General features: G+C 38.7%; 1 protein-coding gene across 3 annotated transcripts; it reads left to right on the top strand.

Annotated features, from left to right (window-relative positions):
• The first annotated feature begins 46 nt into the window (after positions 1–46).
• On the top strand, positions 47–13,425 carry MTFR2 (mitochondrial fission regulator 2). 3 transcript variants are annotated; one of them, XM_053936884.1, is made up of 9 exons: positions 47–3,891; positions 4,478–4,609; positions 4,956–5,060; positions 5,306–5,430; positions 7,391–7,605; positions 8,586–8,886; positions 10,889–11,075; positions 12,589–12,723; positions 12,853–13,425. In XM_053936884.1, the coding sequence occupies exons 1-8, from the start codon at positions 3,829–3,831 to the stop codon at positions 12,685–12,687; spliced, it is 1,227 nt and encodes a 408-aa protein (XP_053792859.1). In that variant the 5' UTR covers positions 47–3,828; the 3' UTR covers positions 12,688–12,723; positions 12,853–13,425. The 3 variants fall into 3 exon arrangements, with proteins under 3 accessions (XP_053792859.1, XP_053792858.1, XP_053792860.1); XM_053936883.1 differs by having other exon boundaries at positions 12,589–13,425; XM_053936885.1 differs by lacking the exons at positions 12,589–12,723; positions 12,853–13,425 and adding an exon at positions 12,035–12,453.
• Positions 13,426–14,033: the final 608 nt, after the last annotated feature.

Below are 14,033 nucleotides of genomic sequence, written 5' to 3'. Positions count from 1 at the left end.
GTTGCCTTTTTATAAGAATTGTATTTAAGGGTAGTTATCCAGTCAAAGTATAAGTACAAACAGTTGTGCAAAATGCTGATTGTATGTTAGTTCATGAGAATCACATTTACATAGTGATAAACCTGGATTCTTATTTCACTTGCAAGGGTGCAGCAAGAATTCTACTTAAGCAGTGAAATCGTCACTCTTCATTGGTAGCTGTTGCATCCCAATAACACATTGTCGCAGGTAGCCCAAGAAATACATATGCATATATAAACTACAGTGAGTTTCAAGTGCATTTTTTGATAGCTTAGTCATCAGCAGAACACTTAAGTTAATTTGGTGGCAGTATCAGTCTAGTTTCTTTTTTAGCAGTTTCTTTTCACAGTTTGTTAGAATTGCCTCTTTAATTTCTCTTTGTGGGCTTGCCTCTCTGGGTATGTAATCTGGCAAGAGTGAGTCAGTCACGTATACAGCATTTAAGTTAAAATGAGAGAGCAGGGCAGGAGCAGGTGGGAGGAGAGAAACAAAACACCACAAAATCCCTGAAAAAATAAAGCAAGAGATGTTAAAACCTGAATTGGTAAAGATAATTCATGTATACCAGAAGTGTGGGAAATTAATCTTACTTTCTTCAACACTGTTTTCTAATAATTGTGCTGCAAGAATTTTTGTAGCTGAAGTACAGATATTAAGGGTTTTTTGATTGGTTTTTTTTGTTGTTGTTGTTGTTGTTTGGTTGGTTGGTTGTTTTGTTTGTTTTAACAAAAGTAACAAACCTTCAAGCTTAGTTTGAGTGGTAGGTACACACTTAACCTCTAGAATGTTAAGAATGACAGTAATATACTTGAATTACCAGAACAAGGACATTCTAATAGAAGAAGATCACTTTGTTTCTCTTTCTCAAAATGCTGTAGATAAACTAAATCTTAATGTTATGTGGAATTAAAAGTGTAGCTGTTCTTATTCACCCCGTCACGTGGCATAATGTCTTTAAAAGTAGGAAAAAAAAAAAAGAAAAAGCTTTGATAGAGGTGTTTGTATTAAATACCTATATAATGTATGCCCTCTTATTTGCTTTACTGTTGGGGAGTAGTTAACTCCCCTATATAAATTAAACACTAGAAGGCAGGAAAACAAAATAATCCTCATTGTAGCTGAAGAAACTATATTTTAGGTTGTACTAGTTTGCCAGCAGCTGTGTAGAATGGGAAACAGGAATAATACTTGTCTCCCAGTAGTACTTAGTTAATAGAGAGTCATTCCTTCTTTATGTATTAAAACATTTGAGGCCAACTAAACTGTTGTTGAAAGATTTGCTTTTACATGTACAGTGCATCTTTTAATAGCTTTTCGAAATGATAAACTGAATATTCTTTGGACTTCTCAGCAAAACTCAGACTTTGTGTACACTAAATTAGAATAAGCAAAAGAGAGAACAAAGCAAACTTGACATCAGAGTCAAATCCTGTCCTAATGAAGTAAAATTAAACATCATTCTGAAACTGAACAGGATCAAGATATGCTTGAGCTGTCATGGCTTTAGAATTGGTAATTTGTATCATTTATGTCAAGTTGAAAGTGGATTGTTAGGGTCTGTGTGTCACAAAGCAGTACAATTCCTGCAAGACCAGGCAAATTTAAATGTTGTACTTCAGCTGAATATCCAAGGAGATCTGGTAGAGATTGCTTTGGTAATGGCATTTGATCCTACAAACCTGTCTGGAGGTTAGATCATAAAAATCAATTTTTCTGCAATCCCCAATTTCATTGTAGTTTATCAGAAATGTAGTTTGATTACAGAACACACAATGACAGCCCACTAGCATTTCTTTAAAGGAGTTAATTCCAATTAAGAGGTAATGTAGTCAAAGATGCATGTTGCAATCTGTCTGAGAGATCTGTAAGAAACAAAGTGGGAGTGGAGTTCACTTTTTTAATAAAAGTCAAGTGCTTCAGCACTTGTCTTTTAACGTGAGCAGTGAATTTTCACTGTGCTAAGAAAAAACATTTTTGAGGCTTTCACTTGGTGCTGCTAAGGTAGTTGCATGACTTGTGAATGGAATTTCAGTGCATTTTGCATTTCTCTTATTAAAAGGTAAAGACCAACACTGGTGGTACAGGGGAAAATAATTGTGTAGACATTATGCTGGTATAAAATGTTTAACTATCTTTTGAATTCAGCTACTCGTTCTGACTCACTGCTCTCCAGCAATGAAGCACTTTTTAAGGACACCATGCAGAGATGAAGTGGATTCACAGAGTTTGAAGTTATCCCTCCAGTTCAGATAAAATCAGGCATACATTTTACTAGGCAGAAAAAAAAAGGCCACCAACCAGCATTGAATCCAGTAGCTGTACTGTTAGTACAGTGTCCCATTTAGTTTCTTGGTTTGGAATTAAATCTCACATCCACTTCCCTCCCAGGAACAGTCAGCATTACTGTAACAGTGGGCACCTACATAAAAGTAAAGCTTTCCTGCAATTGTTTTGCTAATGCTTTAAAAGGAGAGCTCTCCCTGAGCTTTGGCTCAGCTCCAGGATGTACAGCAGCAGCATTAAACCTTGAACCCTGTGTCACTTCTCCTTGTCTTTTAAAGCTGGCCTGTTACAAGATGCTTTTGTGTAGAAGATCCTGCAGATCCCTTTTGTACTGTTGAGAGCTGTACCTGCTGATTTGAAGCATTTCTGTACGGGTACTAACTGCTCCTCTCATTCAGTGCTGTTGGTGCTTCAGTGAAACTAAATTGCCTCGGTTTTGCTGCTGCTTGAGAGACCCTGTCTCTTCCTGGCTTTCCAGTAGAGCTGTGTGTTGCTCCCATTCTGTTGACACTTTCCCTTCTTTAGTAAGGTGTTGGAGGAGTAGGTGATAAATACTTTTTTTTTTCTTTAAGGCAAGTGTTATAGTACAGTTTTTTCCTAAATATCCATTAAAATGTTCTGCCCTTTCTCTCAAGCTTAAACCTTCCTAGTCCCTTGAACCAGCTGTATGCTGTTGCTACAGTGTGTTACAGTACTGCTACTCCTTTGTGTTTGGTCTTAGAGAATGGATCCACCTGACATGGATAACAGTAACCAGCAATGCTGCTGTAGGAACTCTGGTACTATCAATAGGAGCACCAACTGCACAGATGAGGGAAGGTGGTCTCCAAACATCGACTGCATAGCTGGAGGAAAAGGATATTTCTTCTCCTAGAAGCACTGTTAGCACTGCTAACTTTCTTGAAGTTTTCAAATTTTCTTGAGGAAAACAGTAGAAATCTTCCTTATAAAGATGAAGGAAATGCAAGATAAAAGAGCAAGTGCAGAATTTCAAAGCCAGCTTTTGACTTGTAGTGAGGTGTTATTGGGCAGTTGTTGCATTGAGGATACTTTGTGCATTGGTTTTAGGTATCTGAATGAAGTAGTTAAGAGTTTGCTAGATCGAAGGCCTAAACCATCTCAGTGTAGCTCCTAGCCATTAATTCAGTGAGTTAACAGGCTCTGGCGCATTTCTTCTCTTGGTGCGTACTGTATTCTGCCGTCGCCGAGGCAGAAGCTGCTTTTGTTGTGAGTACAGTCCCTTGGTCAGTCAGGCGTGCGAGCTGGCCGCGGTGCGCTGCGGCCGGCGCGCCGCCCGCATTCCCGGGAGCGCTCCTGGGAGGAGGGGCAGGCCCAAGCAGCGCGGCGTTCAAACCGCTCCCTCCCGACACCCCCCGCGACGGGCCCGCCCCGCCGCTCATTGGCTCTGCCGCGACACTGCCGGCTTCCTATTGGCGGGGCTGCGCGGTGCCCCGCCCCCGGCCGCGGGTGGTGCTGCGGGCGCGGGCGGCTTCGCTCTGGGGGCTGCCGCGGGCTCTGCCGGCCATGGCGCTGCTGCTGCAGCTCCTCCGGCGGCTGCTGCGCTGCCTCGGCTGGCCGCAGCACCAGGTGAGACCCCGCGGCGGCTGCCTCCGCCCGGAGAGCCTCTCGGACGGGGCGTCTCGCCTGCAGCCGCTTGGCTCGGCAGAGGGAGGGAAGGTCGACACCGCGGGCGGTGGGGCGGCTTCGTTGCCCTCCTTGCCCGCAGCCGGGTTTGTCGGAACACGCTGCCCGCACGTGGGGACGCGTGGGGTCACTGCCCTGACACAGCCGGTCAAGTGTCGCTTTTCACCGTGCACTGAACGTAAGAAAGTCAGTGGCGTTGGCTGCTCGTGCTCCGCCGTTTCAAATAAAAGGCCACGTACCCCTTCCCCAGCAGCAGTTAATGCCGTGTGTTCAGAGACCTGGGAGAGGTGCGGCGGGGAAGTTGAAAGAGAGGTGGATGCCGTGCTAGGGGCTGATGTTGGAGCTGAGGTCGTGGGCAGCTCCTCAGTGGGGGCTGTCAGCAGTGAGGCACTGCTGCAGCTTGTGGTTCTGAGACAGTCCTAGCGTTGCTTGTGGGAAAACAGCGAGTGTCTCCAGGAATGCTGATTTGGCTGAGCTGCCCTGATTACTTTCTGGTTCCGTTGTTGGAAGCTGCTGGTTTTTTTGACAGGCCGTGTTTTTTGAAACTCACGTATTTGGCAGAAGTATCAGTCGTACTCTCGGAACATGCCTACCTTCAGCAGTCTCATCAGGAGGGCATTTCCAGCAGTTATATGCTGTCATAAGGAAGTATCAGGCCAAGGTATGTTAAATTTATTTCACTGCTTTGCTAATTGTTCTTTCCCAAGACTTACACAACTGCATGTAGTTAATTAAATGGACACTTTTGCCAGTATCTCATGATGTTGGCCTTTGTGCCTCTTTAAAATATGCTATATTTTGGCAGTGTTTTAGACACTGTCTGTCAGACCAGCGTAGGCCTCTTTGGACTTTCAGCTTGAGAAGAGCATTGAAAAGTTAGGTTAACCAAACTGCATTATGTTTAATTACCTGTAACATGAGATAATTAAATAATTTTGATTAAAATGAGATTACGAACTGGGGGCTTTGATTTTGCTTCTCAGGTTCAAAGGTTTTCTGTTTTTTAGGTCACATCTGTTTGCAAAAAAAAGGAATATGGATCTACTCGAAGTGTTGTCCGTAGACTTGGAACAATTCTTTCCTTGGAGCCCTGCCCCAGACCTTTTTTTCAAGTAAGCAATTTATTGTCATATGTATACTTCACCTGTTTGTATTTTCTTGTTTCTTAATGTGATGATAGGTTTCCTCTTCTTTTTAGCTTATGTAATTGTGAGGTGCATCCCTTAGGGATCCCTGTGGTGCCTCCTTAAACATTATAGCACTGTTTAAAAATTCCTTTTTGCTGAGCCAGAACCTTCAATATATGCTGAATCCAGTTTCCCTTCATACAATTTTTTTTTACGTTGTTTGTTTTTAGTTTATTCAAGACCCAAGTCCATTGGGTTATGATGAACAAAGTACAGCTCCAACTCCTGTGGCTCCATCACTTGCTGATGTCCTGTGGGTGGCAAATGATGAAGGACAAGCATGTACTAGACTTAGGTAAGTAAAAGTGTAAAAAGGAATAATAGAAATAACTTTTGCCTTTTCTATGGTGTGTGCTTTTGTCTTTGTTTTCCTTTATTCCTAACCTTTTCTGGAAACATTTTGGGTGTTTGTGTTTAGGAGGGAGGGAAGGCACTTCCCCCTTACCTGAAGATTATGACTATGTAAAGCATTCTTTTCTGAAAGATTTCTGAAATTGACTCTCCTCTTTTCTTTTCATAGTAGTATGTCAGGTGCATTACTGTACTTTAAATGATATTCACTCAGTATTTTGTTAGGGAGGTAGCTAGTTGTTGCAGTATATTGTAAGACTATTTTTATTCTTCTAGTTTACACCCTGTTTGATAAACTTTATAAATGGGGAAACAAGAAAAAATATTTTAATATATTGTTTTGGCTTTAATTTTTACAGTGTCATGTATAAGCCTTGATGGTTGCTTTGATGGAAAAACAAACATAATTATTTAAAATTTTAAAAGAATTTTTAATATAATTTATATAAATGTTTCTAGCTTTTATAGAGGGCTGAAGGAAAATATTTTTACTAATTACAAAATATTTCAGGTAGTGTGAAATGACAAATTGTCCAAGAATTTGCAGACACAAATAGTATACAAGTTTGTCTTTTGTTTTTCCCAGCTGGAGAAGAAATAGAAAGTTGTCTTGCTGTTCCTCTAAAGATCTGTTCAAAATCCAAGGATATGAGTTAGACCCAGAAGCAAGAATAAAATGTGCACACTTGTGTTGTTTTGTACTGCATCTGTATAGGACAATGTAATTCTGTTTCATATTGGCATTTGTTTGTGACCTTTGTGTTACTTACCAGTAATGAAAATACAAGAAATTGATGAATTCAAATGACACACTTTTCCTTGGAGAAGTTGGATACAGTGTGTTTCATCTTATGTTTCCTGAGGCATAGTTGTTAAATTATAAAAGTTTGTTTGTAACAGCTGTAAAATAGCAGAAGAACAAGAACATTGTTGAAAGAACAAAAAAAATCCTGGCCTGTTTTGTCCTGCTCGTGCTGTTCTTTAGCTGGCAAGATTCACAGAACTATGACAGTTCATTCTTTCGTTGTTTCCATTCTTTATTCCTCCTCCTCCTCTGGCTCTGTGGGATGTTTTTCAAGAACAACTATTCTAACTGATATCCTTTCCTTCTCAAGCAGTGTTTATAGTAAAGGAGTTTTGGCAAATCAGAAAGCAGTGCTTCAGGTCTGATTTGAAGTAAAAGGATGTTTAAAATAAGGGAAAAGGTCTGGGCTTTTTTTCCATCAAAGTTTAGTGCATCTTAAATGAATCAGGTAAATTTAATTTTTGTGTTTCATAATTAAATTCTGGTAGTTTGATTTTTTTACTTGTGTTTTAAGTTTATCTCTGCAGGCACAGACTTGAAGCAATTTTTAAAATTAAAACCTGAGACTTACAGTGCAATTTTCTAATGGCTGTTTTTGGTTATAGTAGCTTACAGAAGGTGAGATTCTTGTTCTGTATGTCTGTATTAAACCTTATTATTTTCAAGTACATTTTCTGAAAGATTGTAACTACTTTGCTGCTTGCAGTGTTCATCTTAGAGTTTGATAAATGACTAAAATTTCTGAAGCCTAATTAAGAGATCATTATTCTTTGCCTCTCCTGCCTTGCATGTGGCAAGAAGGGAGAGACACCTTATGGTGTCAGTCTAACAATTATTGAATAATGACAATCCCTACTGTATGACTTTATGATGTTTAATTATCCCTGAGTGAATTATTTGACTAATTCTTATGATGACTTTGCAAGGGTCTTCATTGTACTTGAGCAAAGGGAGACTTGAAACATTTCAGAAGTTATGAGTGGTTAAAAGTGTAGTTTCCTTAAATAGTTGGAAAAGTTAGGTTGAACAGCCCAAGTAGTTTTGAGGTTTCCATTGTTGACTGAGGCTTTTGAAACTGTATCTTTTTTTTGCTTTGTAGGACTGAATTGAGGAGAAAAGAGAAAAGTACAGCTCCTTCTGATCCATATCCACGTTTGGATTCAATACAGCGCATTCCGAAAAACAGTGCACAAAACATCGGTGTTGATCAAGCAGCGCTCCAGAAAATTTCTGCGCTTGAAGATGAGCTGACCTTTCTTCGTGCTCAGATTGCTGCAATTGTTTCAGTGCAGACCTTGGGAAGTGTTCCCTCACGTAAGCCTTTCTGATTCAAAGCAAACCAGTGTTCCTTTTTTTTGCTTTAGAGCTTGCCATGTCCAGTATTGGTAGAGAACAACTTCTCTAACTGAAGACACACCAACTAAATTTACTGAATATAATATTTTGTTTTGCTATTTGGTGCACTTTGCCTTTTTTATTTTGTGATCTGTTTGCCAAGTTCAAATGCACTTGATCCTAAGTACTCTTCATATTAATTTCCATAATGGTGAAAGAGTTTAGTAACATCACTATCTATAGGCTACTAATAACTGTTTAAAAAAGTTACAGACTTTGTCCCTTTGGGGTTTTGCACTGTTTCTAACAAATTATTAAAATAATGTGTAGAAAAAGACTTCTAAGTCAGTCTGGTTGGGGCTTTAACAAAAACAAATGCTTCAGACAGATGTGTCATAGGTAGTTGGTCTCTATCCTGTGACCTCTTTTTTTTTTCCTGGTAAGTTTTGAGTCTCAATTGCCTTACTTGCAGACCAACCCCACTGTGGTTGCTGAAATACTTGTACTGGTGCGAGGTAGTTACTTTTGTGTGGCATTGTGAGGCACTTCTGTGATTCAGCTGTTCTGTTGGGTCTTCTCTCTCTTCTCCATTGCACTCAGTATTGTAATCTGTTTTACATGTTTTATAGTTATCTTTTGCTTCATGTAGGTTATTGTAACCTCTAGACCATTGATCACCATATGTAGCAGCAGGCTGCTTTGCTGGTTTATCTAGTGCCTAGACTGAAGACACAAGAAGTGAAAATCAGAGCAGTACAAGACAGCTCAGATTCATTACTTCATGTATTCTGAATTTGTGGGTCTGAAGTAATGTTCTTTGTTTTAAGTTTAGTTCTTCTGTGTTGTAATGTGCAAGGTGTTTAAAAAAAAGGCTGCTTTCACAGGGCAGTCTTATCTTGACTTAAAGCTGATTAATCCTAGATGTTAATACATGTTGGTTTTTTTCTAACTGTATGCAGAAGCCTTTAAAACACTCAGCACTCCAGATGGATTTTACACACTGCCAGCCATGACTTCTACGCCATTGTCCGTCTCTCACAATCACTTTGTAATTCCCTCGCCTCCTCCACTTCCTTCTGGTGTACCATCTGGTGTTGATGCTAGTAATTCTGCACTGGAACTTATCAAACAACGCCGAGCTGCAAGAAACAGTGATTCAACTGCAGCTAACGGTACTGATCAACAGAGGACAAAGAACTTTCCCAGTATGATGGATGTTTTGAAAGACCTAAACAAAGTTCAGTTGCGAGCTGTTGAGAGGTAGGTTGGATTGGACGTGCATCTCAGCAAGCCAAGGCTATCTAAGCATCAACAGCAGTTCAGTAGCACCAGAGAACACCAGTCATTTAAAGAGCAGCTACTGCTGACAAACTCAAGTTGGCAGCTTCTGAGTTCACAATGGGAAATGTAAGATGCTTGTGACATGGCTTTTAGATGCATTTAAAACATGCTGACTAATGCAGCATTTTAAACTACTGTGCTGCTTCAGTATGCAAATTTCAGGTTGGTGTGGGGAGTTGAGAGGTTGCTTACAGGATTGCATGCGCAAGCACAGGAAACTGATCTGAAAAAATAACCCTTCTGGATTCACTGTGAAAGGCCAGATCCTCAGGGAAATTTTAGAAAACTACTGTTAGCATACTCAGAATATCCTGGTTCAAGCTTTGAAGTGTTTACAAAAACATATACTGTATAATTTATTGAAAACGTTTCATAAATTTGTATTTCAGTAGTGCAGTTGAATAGTGCTGTATTCAATAGGATTATAAGTATTTTTGTGGTAAGCTGTTTTGATGGTAAGTGCAGTTGACTTGTAAAAAAAATGTTTTACTAAAGACTTCAGGATCTCTTCTGGTTTCTGCTATACGAGGTATAATAGAAATTACACCTTCAGGATTCTTTTCTGAATTTCTTGGGCTGAAAAAGTAAGAAAAACTGAGCCTGTAATGAATATTTGAAGCTCTCAATGTGGGAATGTCACTTGGCAAAACTAATTGCATTCTCATTTCAACATTTTCTTAACTGTGAGCTGACTATGAAAAATGACTAGCACAGAACTTGGGCAAATAATTTACATGCAAATCCAAAGCATGTCTTTATGCTTTTGATTACATTCTCACAGTAAATAAAGCAAATATAAAATGCACGTAGGTAAACCTGTGTGTTTCCTTTATATATGTTTTTTCTCTATAATTCCATGTATGATGAGTGAAGAAAATAAGACTTTCAGGGTGACAGTTTTAACATCTTGAGCAAGGGCATAATTAGCAGGAAGTGGTAGCTTGTACATCCAAAATGCTTTCTGGATTTAGGCATCTACATGTATTCTGAAGTAGAGCTTAACTGAGTAATGAATAATTTATATTTTTGGGGGGAGTAATGATGATCAAAGTTGTTACAATCTTTCTGACAGTAATTTAATGTGTGCACTGCAAAGGGAAGTCCTCTGTTCTCAGAAATTGAGAGCCTGAAAATCCCAGTTTCTACCACCCAAACATTGTCTTACACATTGTGCTAGCGCTCTGAGGGCTTGTTTTTATAGGGACCATGAGCTCAGTCCGCTCAGGTTTTGTGTTAAGCAACAATTACTGTAACTGCCAGACTTAGAACTTGGTGTTGTCAGTGTGCATTATTAGGTACAAATCATCAGCCCGGAGACTGTACTTTACAAGCAGAACTCTGAACACCTCTAGATTTTTCCACCCCACCACGCCCCTACGATTTCTCAATGGTTAGAAAGTCTTATGATTTATTGTCTTGGACTAGTCATTAGCTTCCACATTTATGATAAGTTTTGGGGTGTAGGTGCCATTTCGATTTCTGAATTTAAATTAACTAAAAATGAATAAAATTTAAATTAAATTATGTTCACAGTGATTATGAAATACCTTAGTGGGACATTCCCATTAACATACTTAAATATAACTTATAAATTACTTGGTATAATAACTGCAATTTTGCCTTTTTTTTTTCTTATTATTTGCAATACTTTAACACTTTGTGTTGACTTTTTGACAGCTTTCTTCATGGAACAGCATCAAGCTGTTTTTTCAGGCTAAAAGGCTAAGAATGTGGCTGACAACGTGTTGGGTGTAATTGTATCAGTTGTATTTGATGAATTGCTTTAACCTTACAGCAGCATTACTTGTGTAATGGGGGATTTATAGAATAGGGTGTTTACAGAAGTTGTACCTCTAGGTTTTAGATTAGTCAGTACAGGATTAGTGTTAGGAGACAATAACTTTTTTGTTGTTGTTCCTAGGTCTCCTGGAGGTACCCCTCTTTCTAGACCCAAAAAGATGCAAAGTTCAGATTGGGATCCAGTTGCTGTACTAACTCATGCTCTAAAGCAGAAATTTGCACATAAAAATGATGATGAAGATGATTCCCTGGACAAAGAAAATAATTCTTTTGATAGCTCTCCATTTTCTAGTCCTGAGGTGCCAGTGGTATGTTTTTATATGTGTGTTTGTATTCTTGAACTTACTGCTGTTTTCATGGATAGTTGCAGATTTTTCTTTCAGAGAAGTCTAGAACTTCTCTACAGTTTTTTTAGCTATCAGCCTAGGTAGTTACTTTCTTTAAAGTATAATCAAAGCAGAAAATTGCAAATTAATTTGGGCAGATTTAGACTGGTAAATGCACTTCTAGATGTGCAAAAAAAAAAAAACTTGGAAGATTGATTTTAAAAATTCAGCTCATAGTTGATTGAACTATGGACCTTAGCTTGATGGTAACCTGGCAGGTATCCATGCGTGGAAACTGTGTGTTTAAATAGTTATTGACTAATTTTTCAAATAAGAATATTAGGATGGTACAGAAAGGTCTGACTAATATACCCTAACTGCTCAGAAATGAAAATAAATGCAGAGTCTGTAATATTTTCCTTTGAGTGTAGTTTCCACACAGTTTGAATCTTAATCCAAGATGAGTTGTGATTCTGTTGTAAAGCCCATGAAGAATACAGTTTTTCTTAGGAGCAAAGAAGTGGTAGACAGAGCCATTGGACTAAGGTGGTTCTGGGCACTGATTTCTGCATATCAGCCTTTGCCATCTATGTCAGCTTATACAGTCCAGCAGTGATGTTTTGTTGTTTTTTAGGCATTTCCACAAACCTCAGAACTGCTCAGATGAGATGGATAGAAATAGGTGGCACTAATTTAAACTGTGTCTCTCTGTCTTTTTATTGTAAGACTGATAGAAAAGATTCAGTTTGTGGCATTTGTTACCCTAATGGAGGGAAATAGTAAAGCAGAACATACAATGGAAATCCAGATATTCTTAGATATTCTTTGGAAGCTGCTCTTACATGTATCTAGCTGTGTGGCTGAAAACTTGAGGAAAACTAATGTGTGTGTTCCTCCTTCTAGTGGTAATGATTTGATTTTTTTTTTTTTTTTAATTTCAGCTGCTTCAAGGATTTTCCAAGCTAAATGTAGCATATATTTTACAGACTTCAGTGTGTCAACAGTACCTGGTGCAGTCTTAAGAAATTTCTTTGACTTTTGTATTACCCTCAAAGGAGAAATTAAAATGTCCTAAAAATAACCATGCTGGTATTTTTGATGCTGCAGACTATTGCACTGCATAGCTGACATACCCGATTCTAGATACAAAGATCAAAACTAGCTCCTGGAACAGCTTGTATATGGAATAGCTTTTGTTCCAGGATCTGACAGCTGGATTATAAAGTCCTGGAAGAGAGACTGCTTAAAGCCAGCATGTTCAGGAGTAGATACAAAAAAGCAGAATAATCTTAAGAGTTTTTGACCAAGCCTCTAACTGTTAACTGTTGAGTGTTTTGAAGAATAAATGTACTTAAACCGATTGCACAGACTTACTATTTTATTCTTTCTATGTTGAGAGTAGTGCAACAACTCTTCCAAAATGTTTTTCTTCTAGTTTCTATGTTGGGTATAAGAGTTTCTTGGGTATAATTTTGACTTCGTCTCCCCTCTTCAGGTAGGGCGCTGCAGTCTGAAGCCAAATGCAAAACCCAGCCTTACAAGAACTGATGGAGTTAAGCAGGTACCAGCATGGAAAGCAAGAGCTCAGATATAGTGGAGACTTCCAAGGAAGGTTCAGTGTGTATAAGTGGTGGGTCTACTTTGAAACTGCTGTAAGGTGCTGTAATGTGTTGTTCCAGAACATGCCTTTCCTATGCTGTTGAAGTTTGGGTGTTGCAGGGTTTGTAGAATTACCTCTTCCTTCTCTTTGGTTTCTCAGTAGCCAAACTTGTGAATGTGATACTTTTACAAGAAGCACAGAACTGAGAGAAGGTTTCTATTGCTATGGAGCAGTGTCTTTGGAACCTGGGGAATTCAAGAAAGCAGAATGTGTGCGGGGAAAACAAAGATTTATTGCTGTGGGAGCTGAGGTATTTTCTCTGCACTCCAGTGTAAATAACAAGGAAGTGTAAACTTTTTCTAAGTGTGTTATAACTACTGTATATAATGGTAATACTTTTTCATGAGAGCAGCATAGTTGCCTTGGTTTTCTTTGCAGTTTACTGATGCAACTCCTTATTCCAGGTGCAAACAGTTTTCTAATTTATTTTGGATTAAGAGATGAACTTTCATGTTTGTGGAACTTTGTGCTGTGAGTAAACGGCAGGTCGTCTATTAAATGCCTGTAATATGAGGGAGTTGCATTCGGAGGTAAAAAAGACCATGCAGAGAGATCTGCTAGCACACAGTCTAAATTCCTATGTAATTAAATATTAATTTCTATCTTGGCATGTGCACATGAACTCAGTTTTGTGCAAAAGAGCTTATAAAATAAAATTCTCTTTGTATTGTAGATGTGTGTGGTAGTGGCCTTTTGTGTTGCAGACTCTTTTGTATCTTAAGAACTGATTCTATTAGACAAGTTCTTAAATTGCATTATCTAAAACTAATTAAAGAACAACTTGTATTTTTTCCTACCAGAGTAGGAATGATTTAATGAAGTCACTTATTTACAAATTTGTTATGATCCACTGCTTACAGGAGCTGCTTTCACCTAATCTTTTGTCTAACAATCTTGATGTATAAAACCCAAATCCTGTCAGACTGTTGAATGTGTCCCTTATATCCTGTGTGTCTTCTATTTCCCTGCTCACTTACATGGAGAAGACTGACAGCTGCATCCCCTCTTACTGATGAGTCTTATTTGCACAGTTGTAAGAAATTAGTGTGCAGATACCATACTTGCATTTTGGTTTTAAAAATTGTCTTTTGACTAAAACTGGAGCTTAATTGATTTGATATATTATGCTTCTAAAATTAAATCCTCTGGGCATTTATTTCTTCTGGATTTAATAATTATTGAACTTTATCATATTCTCCCATTCCTTGATTGGTACATAACGGTTTGGCCTTCACTTTCTTCCAATGCTTCTTCCAAAATAAGCATTTGCTGCTTTCTCT

This window comes from Vidua chalybeata, chromosome 3, assembly GCF_026979565.1.
Source record: "Vidua chalybeata isolate OUT-0048 chromosome 3, bVidCha1 merged haplotype, whole genome shotgun sequence".
NCBI classification, from domain to species: domain Eukaryota; kingdom Metazoa; phylum Chordata; class Aves; order Passeriformes; family Viduidae; genus Vidua; species Vidua chalybeata.
The sequence above is the reverse complement of the archived record's forward strand: the minus strand, read 5'-3'. Positions and strand labels throughout refer to the sequence as shown.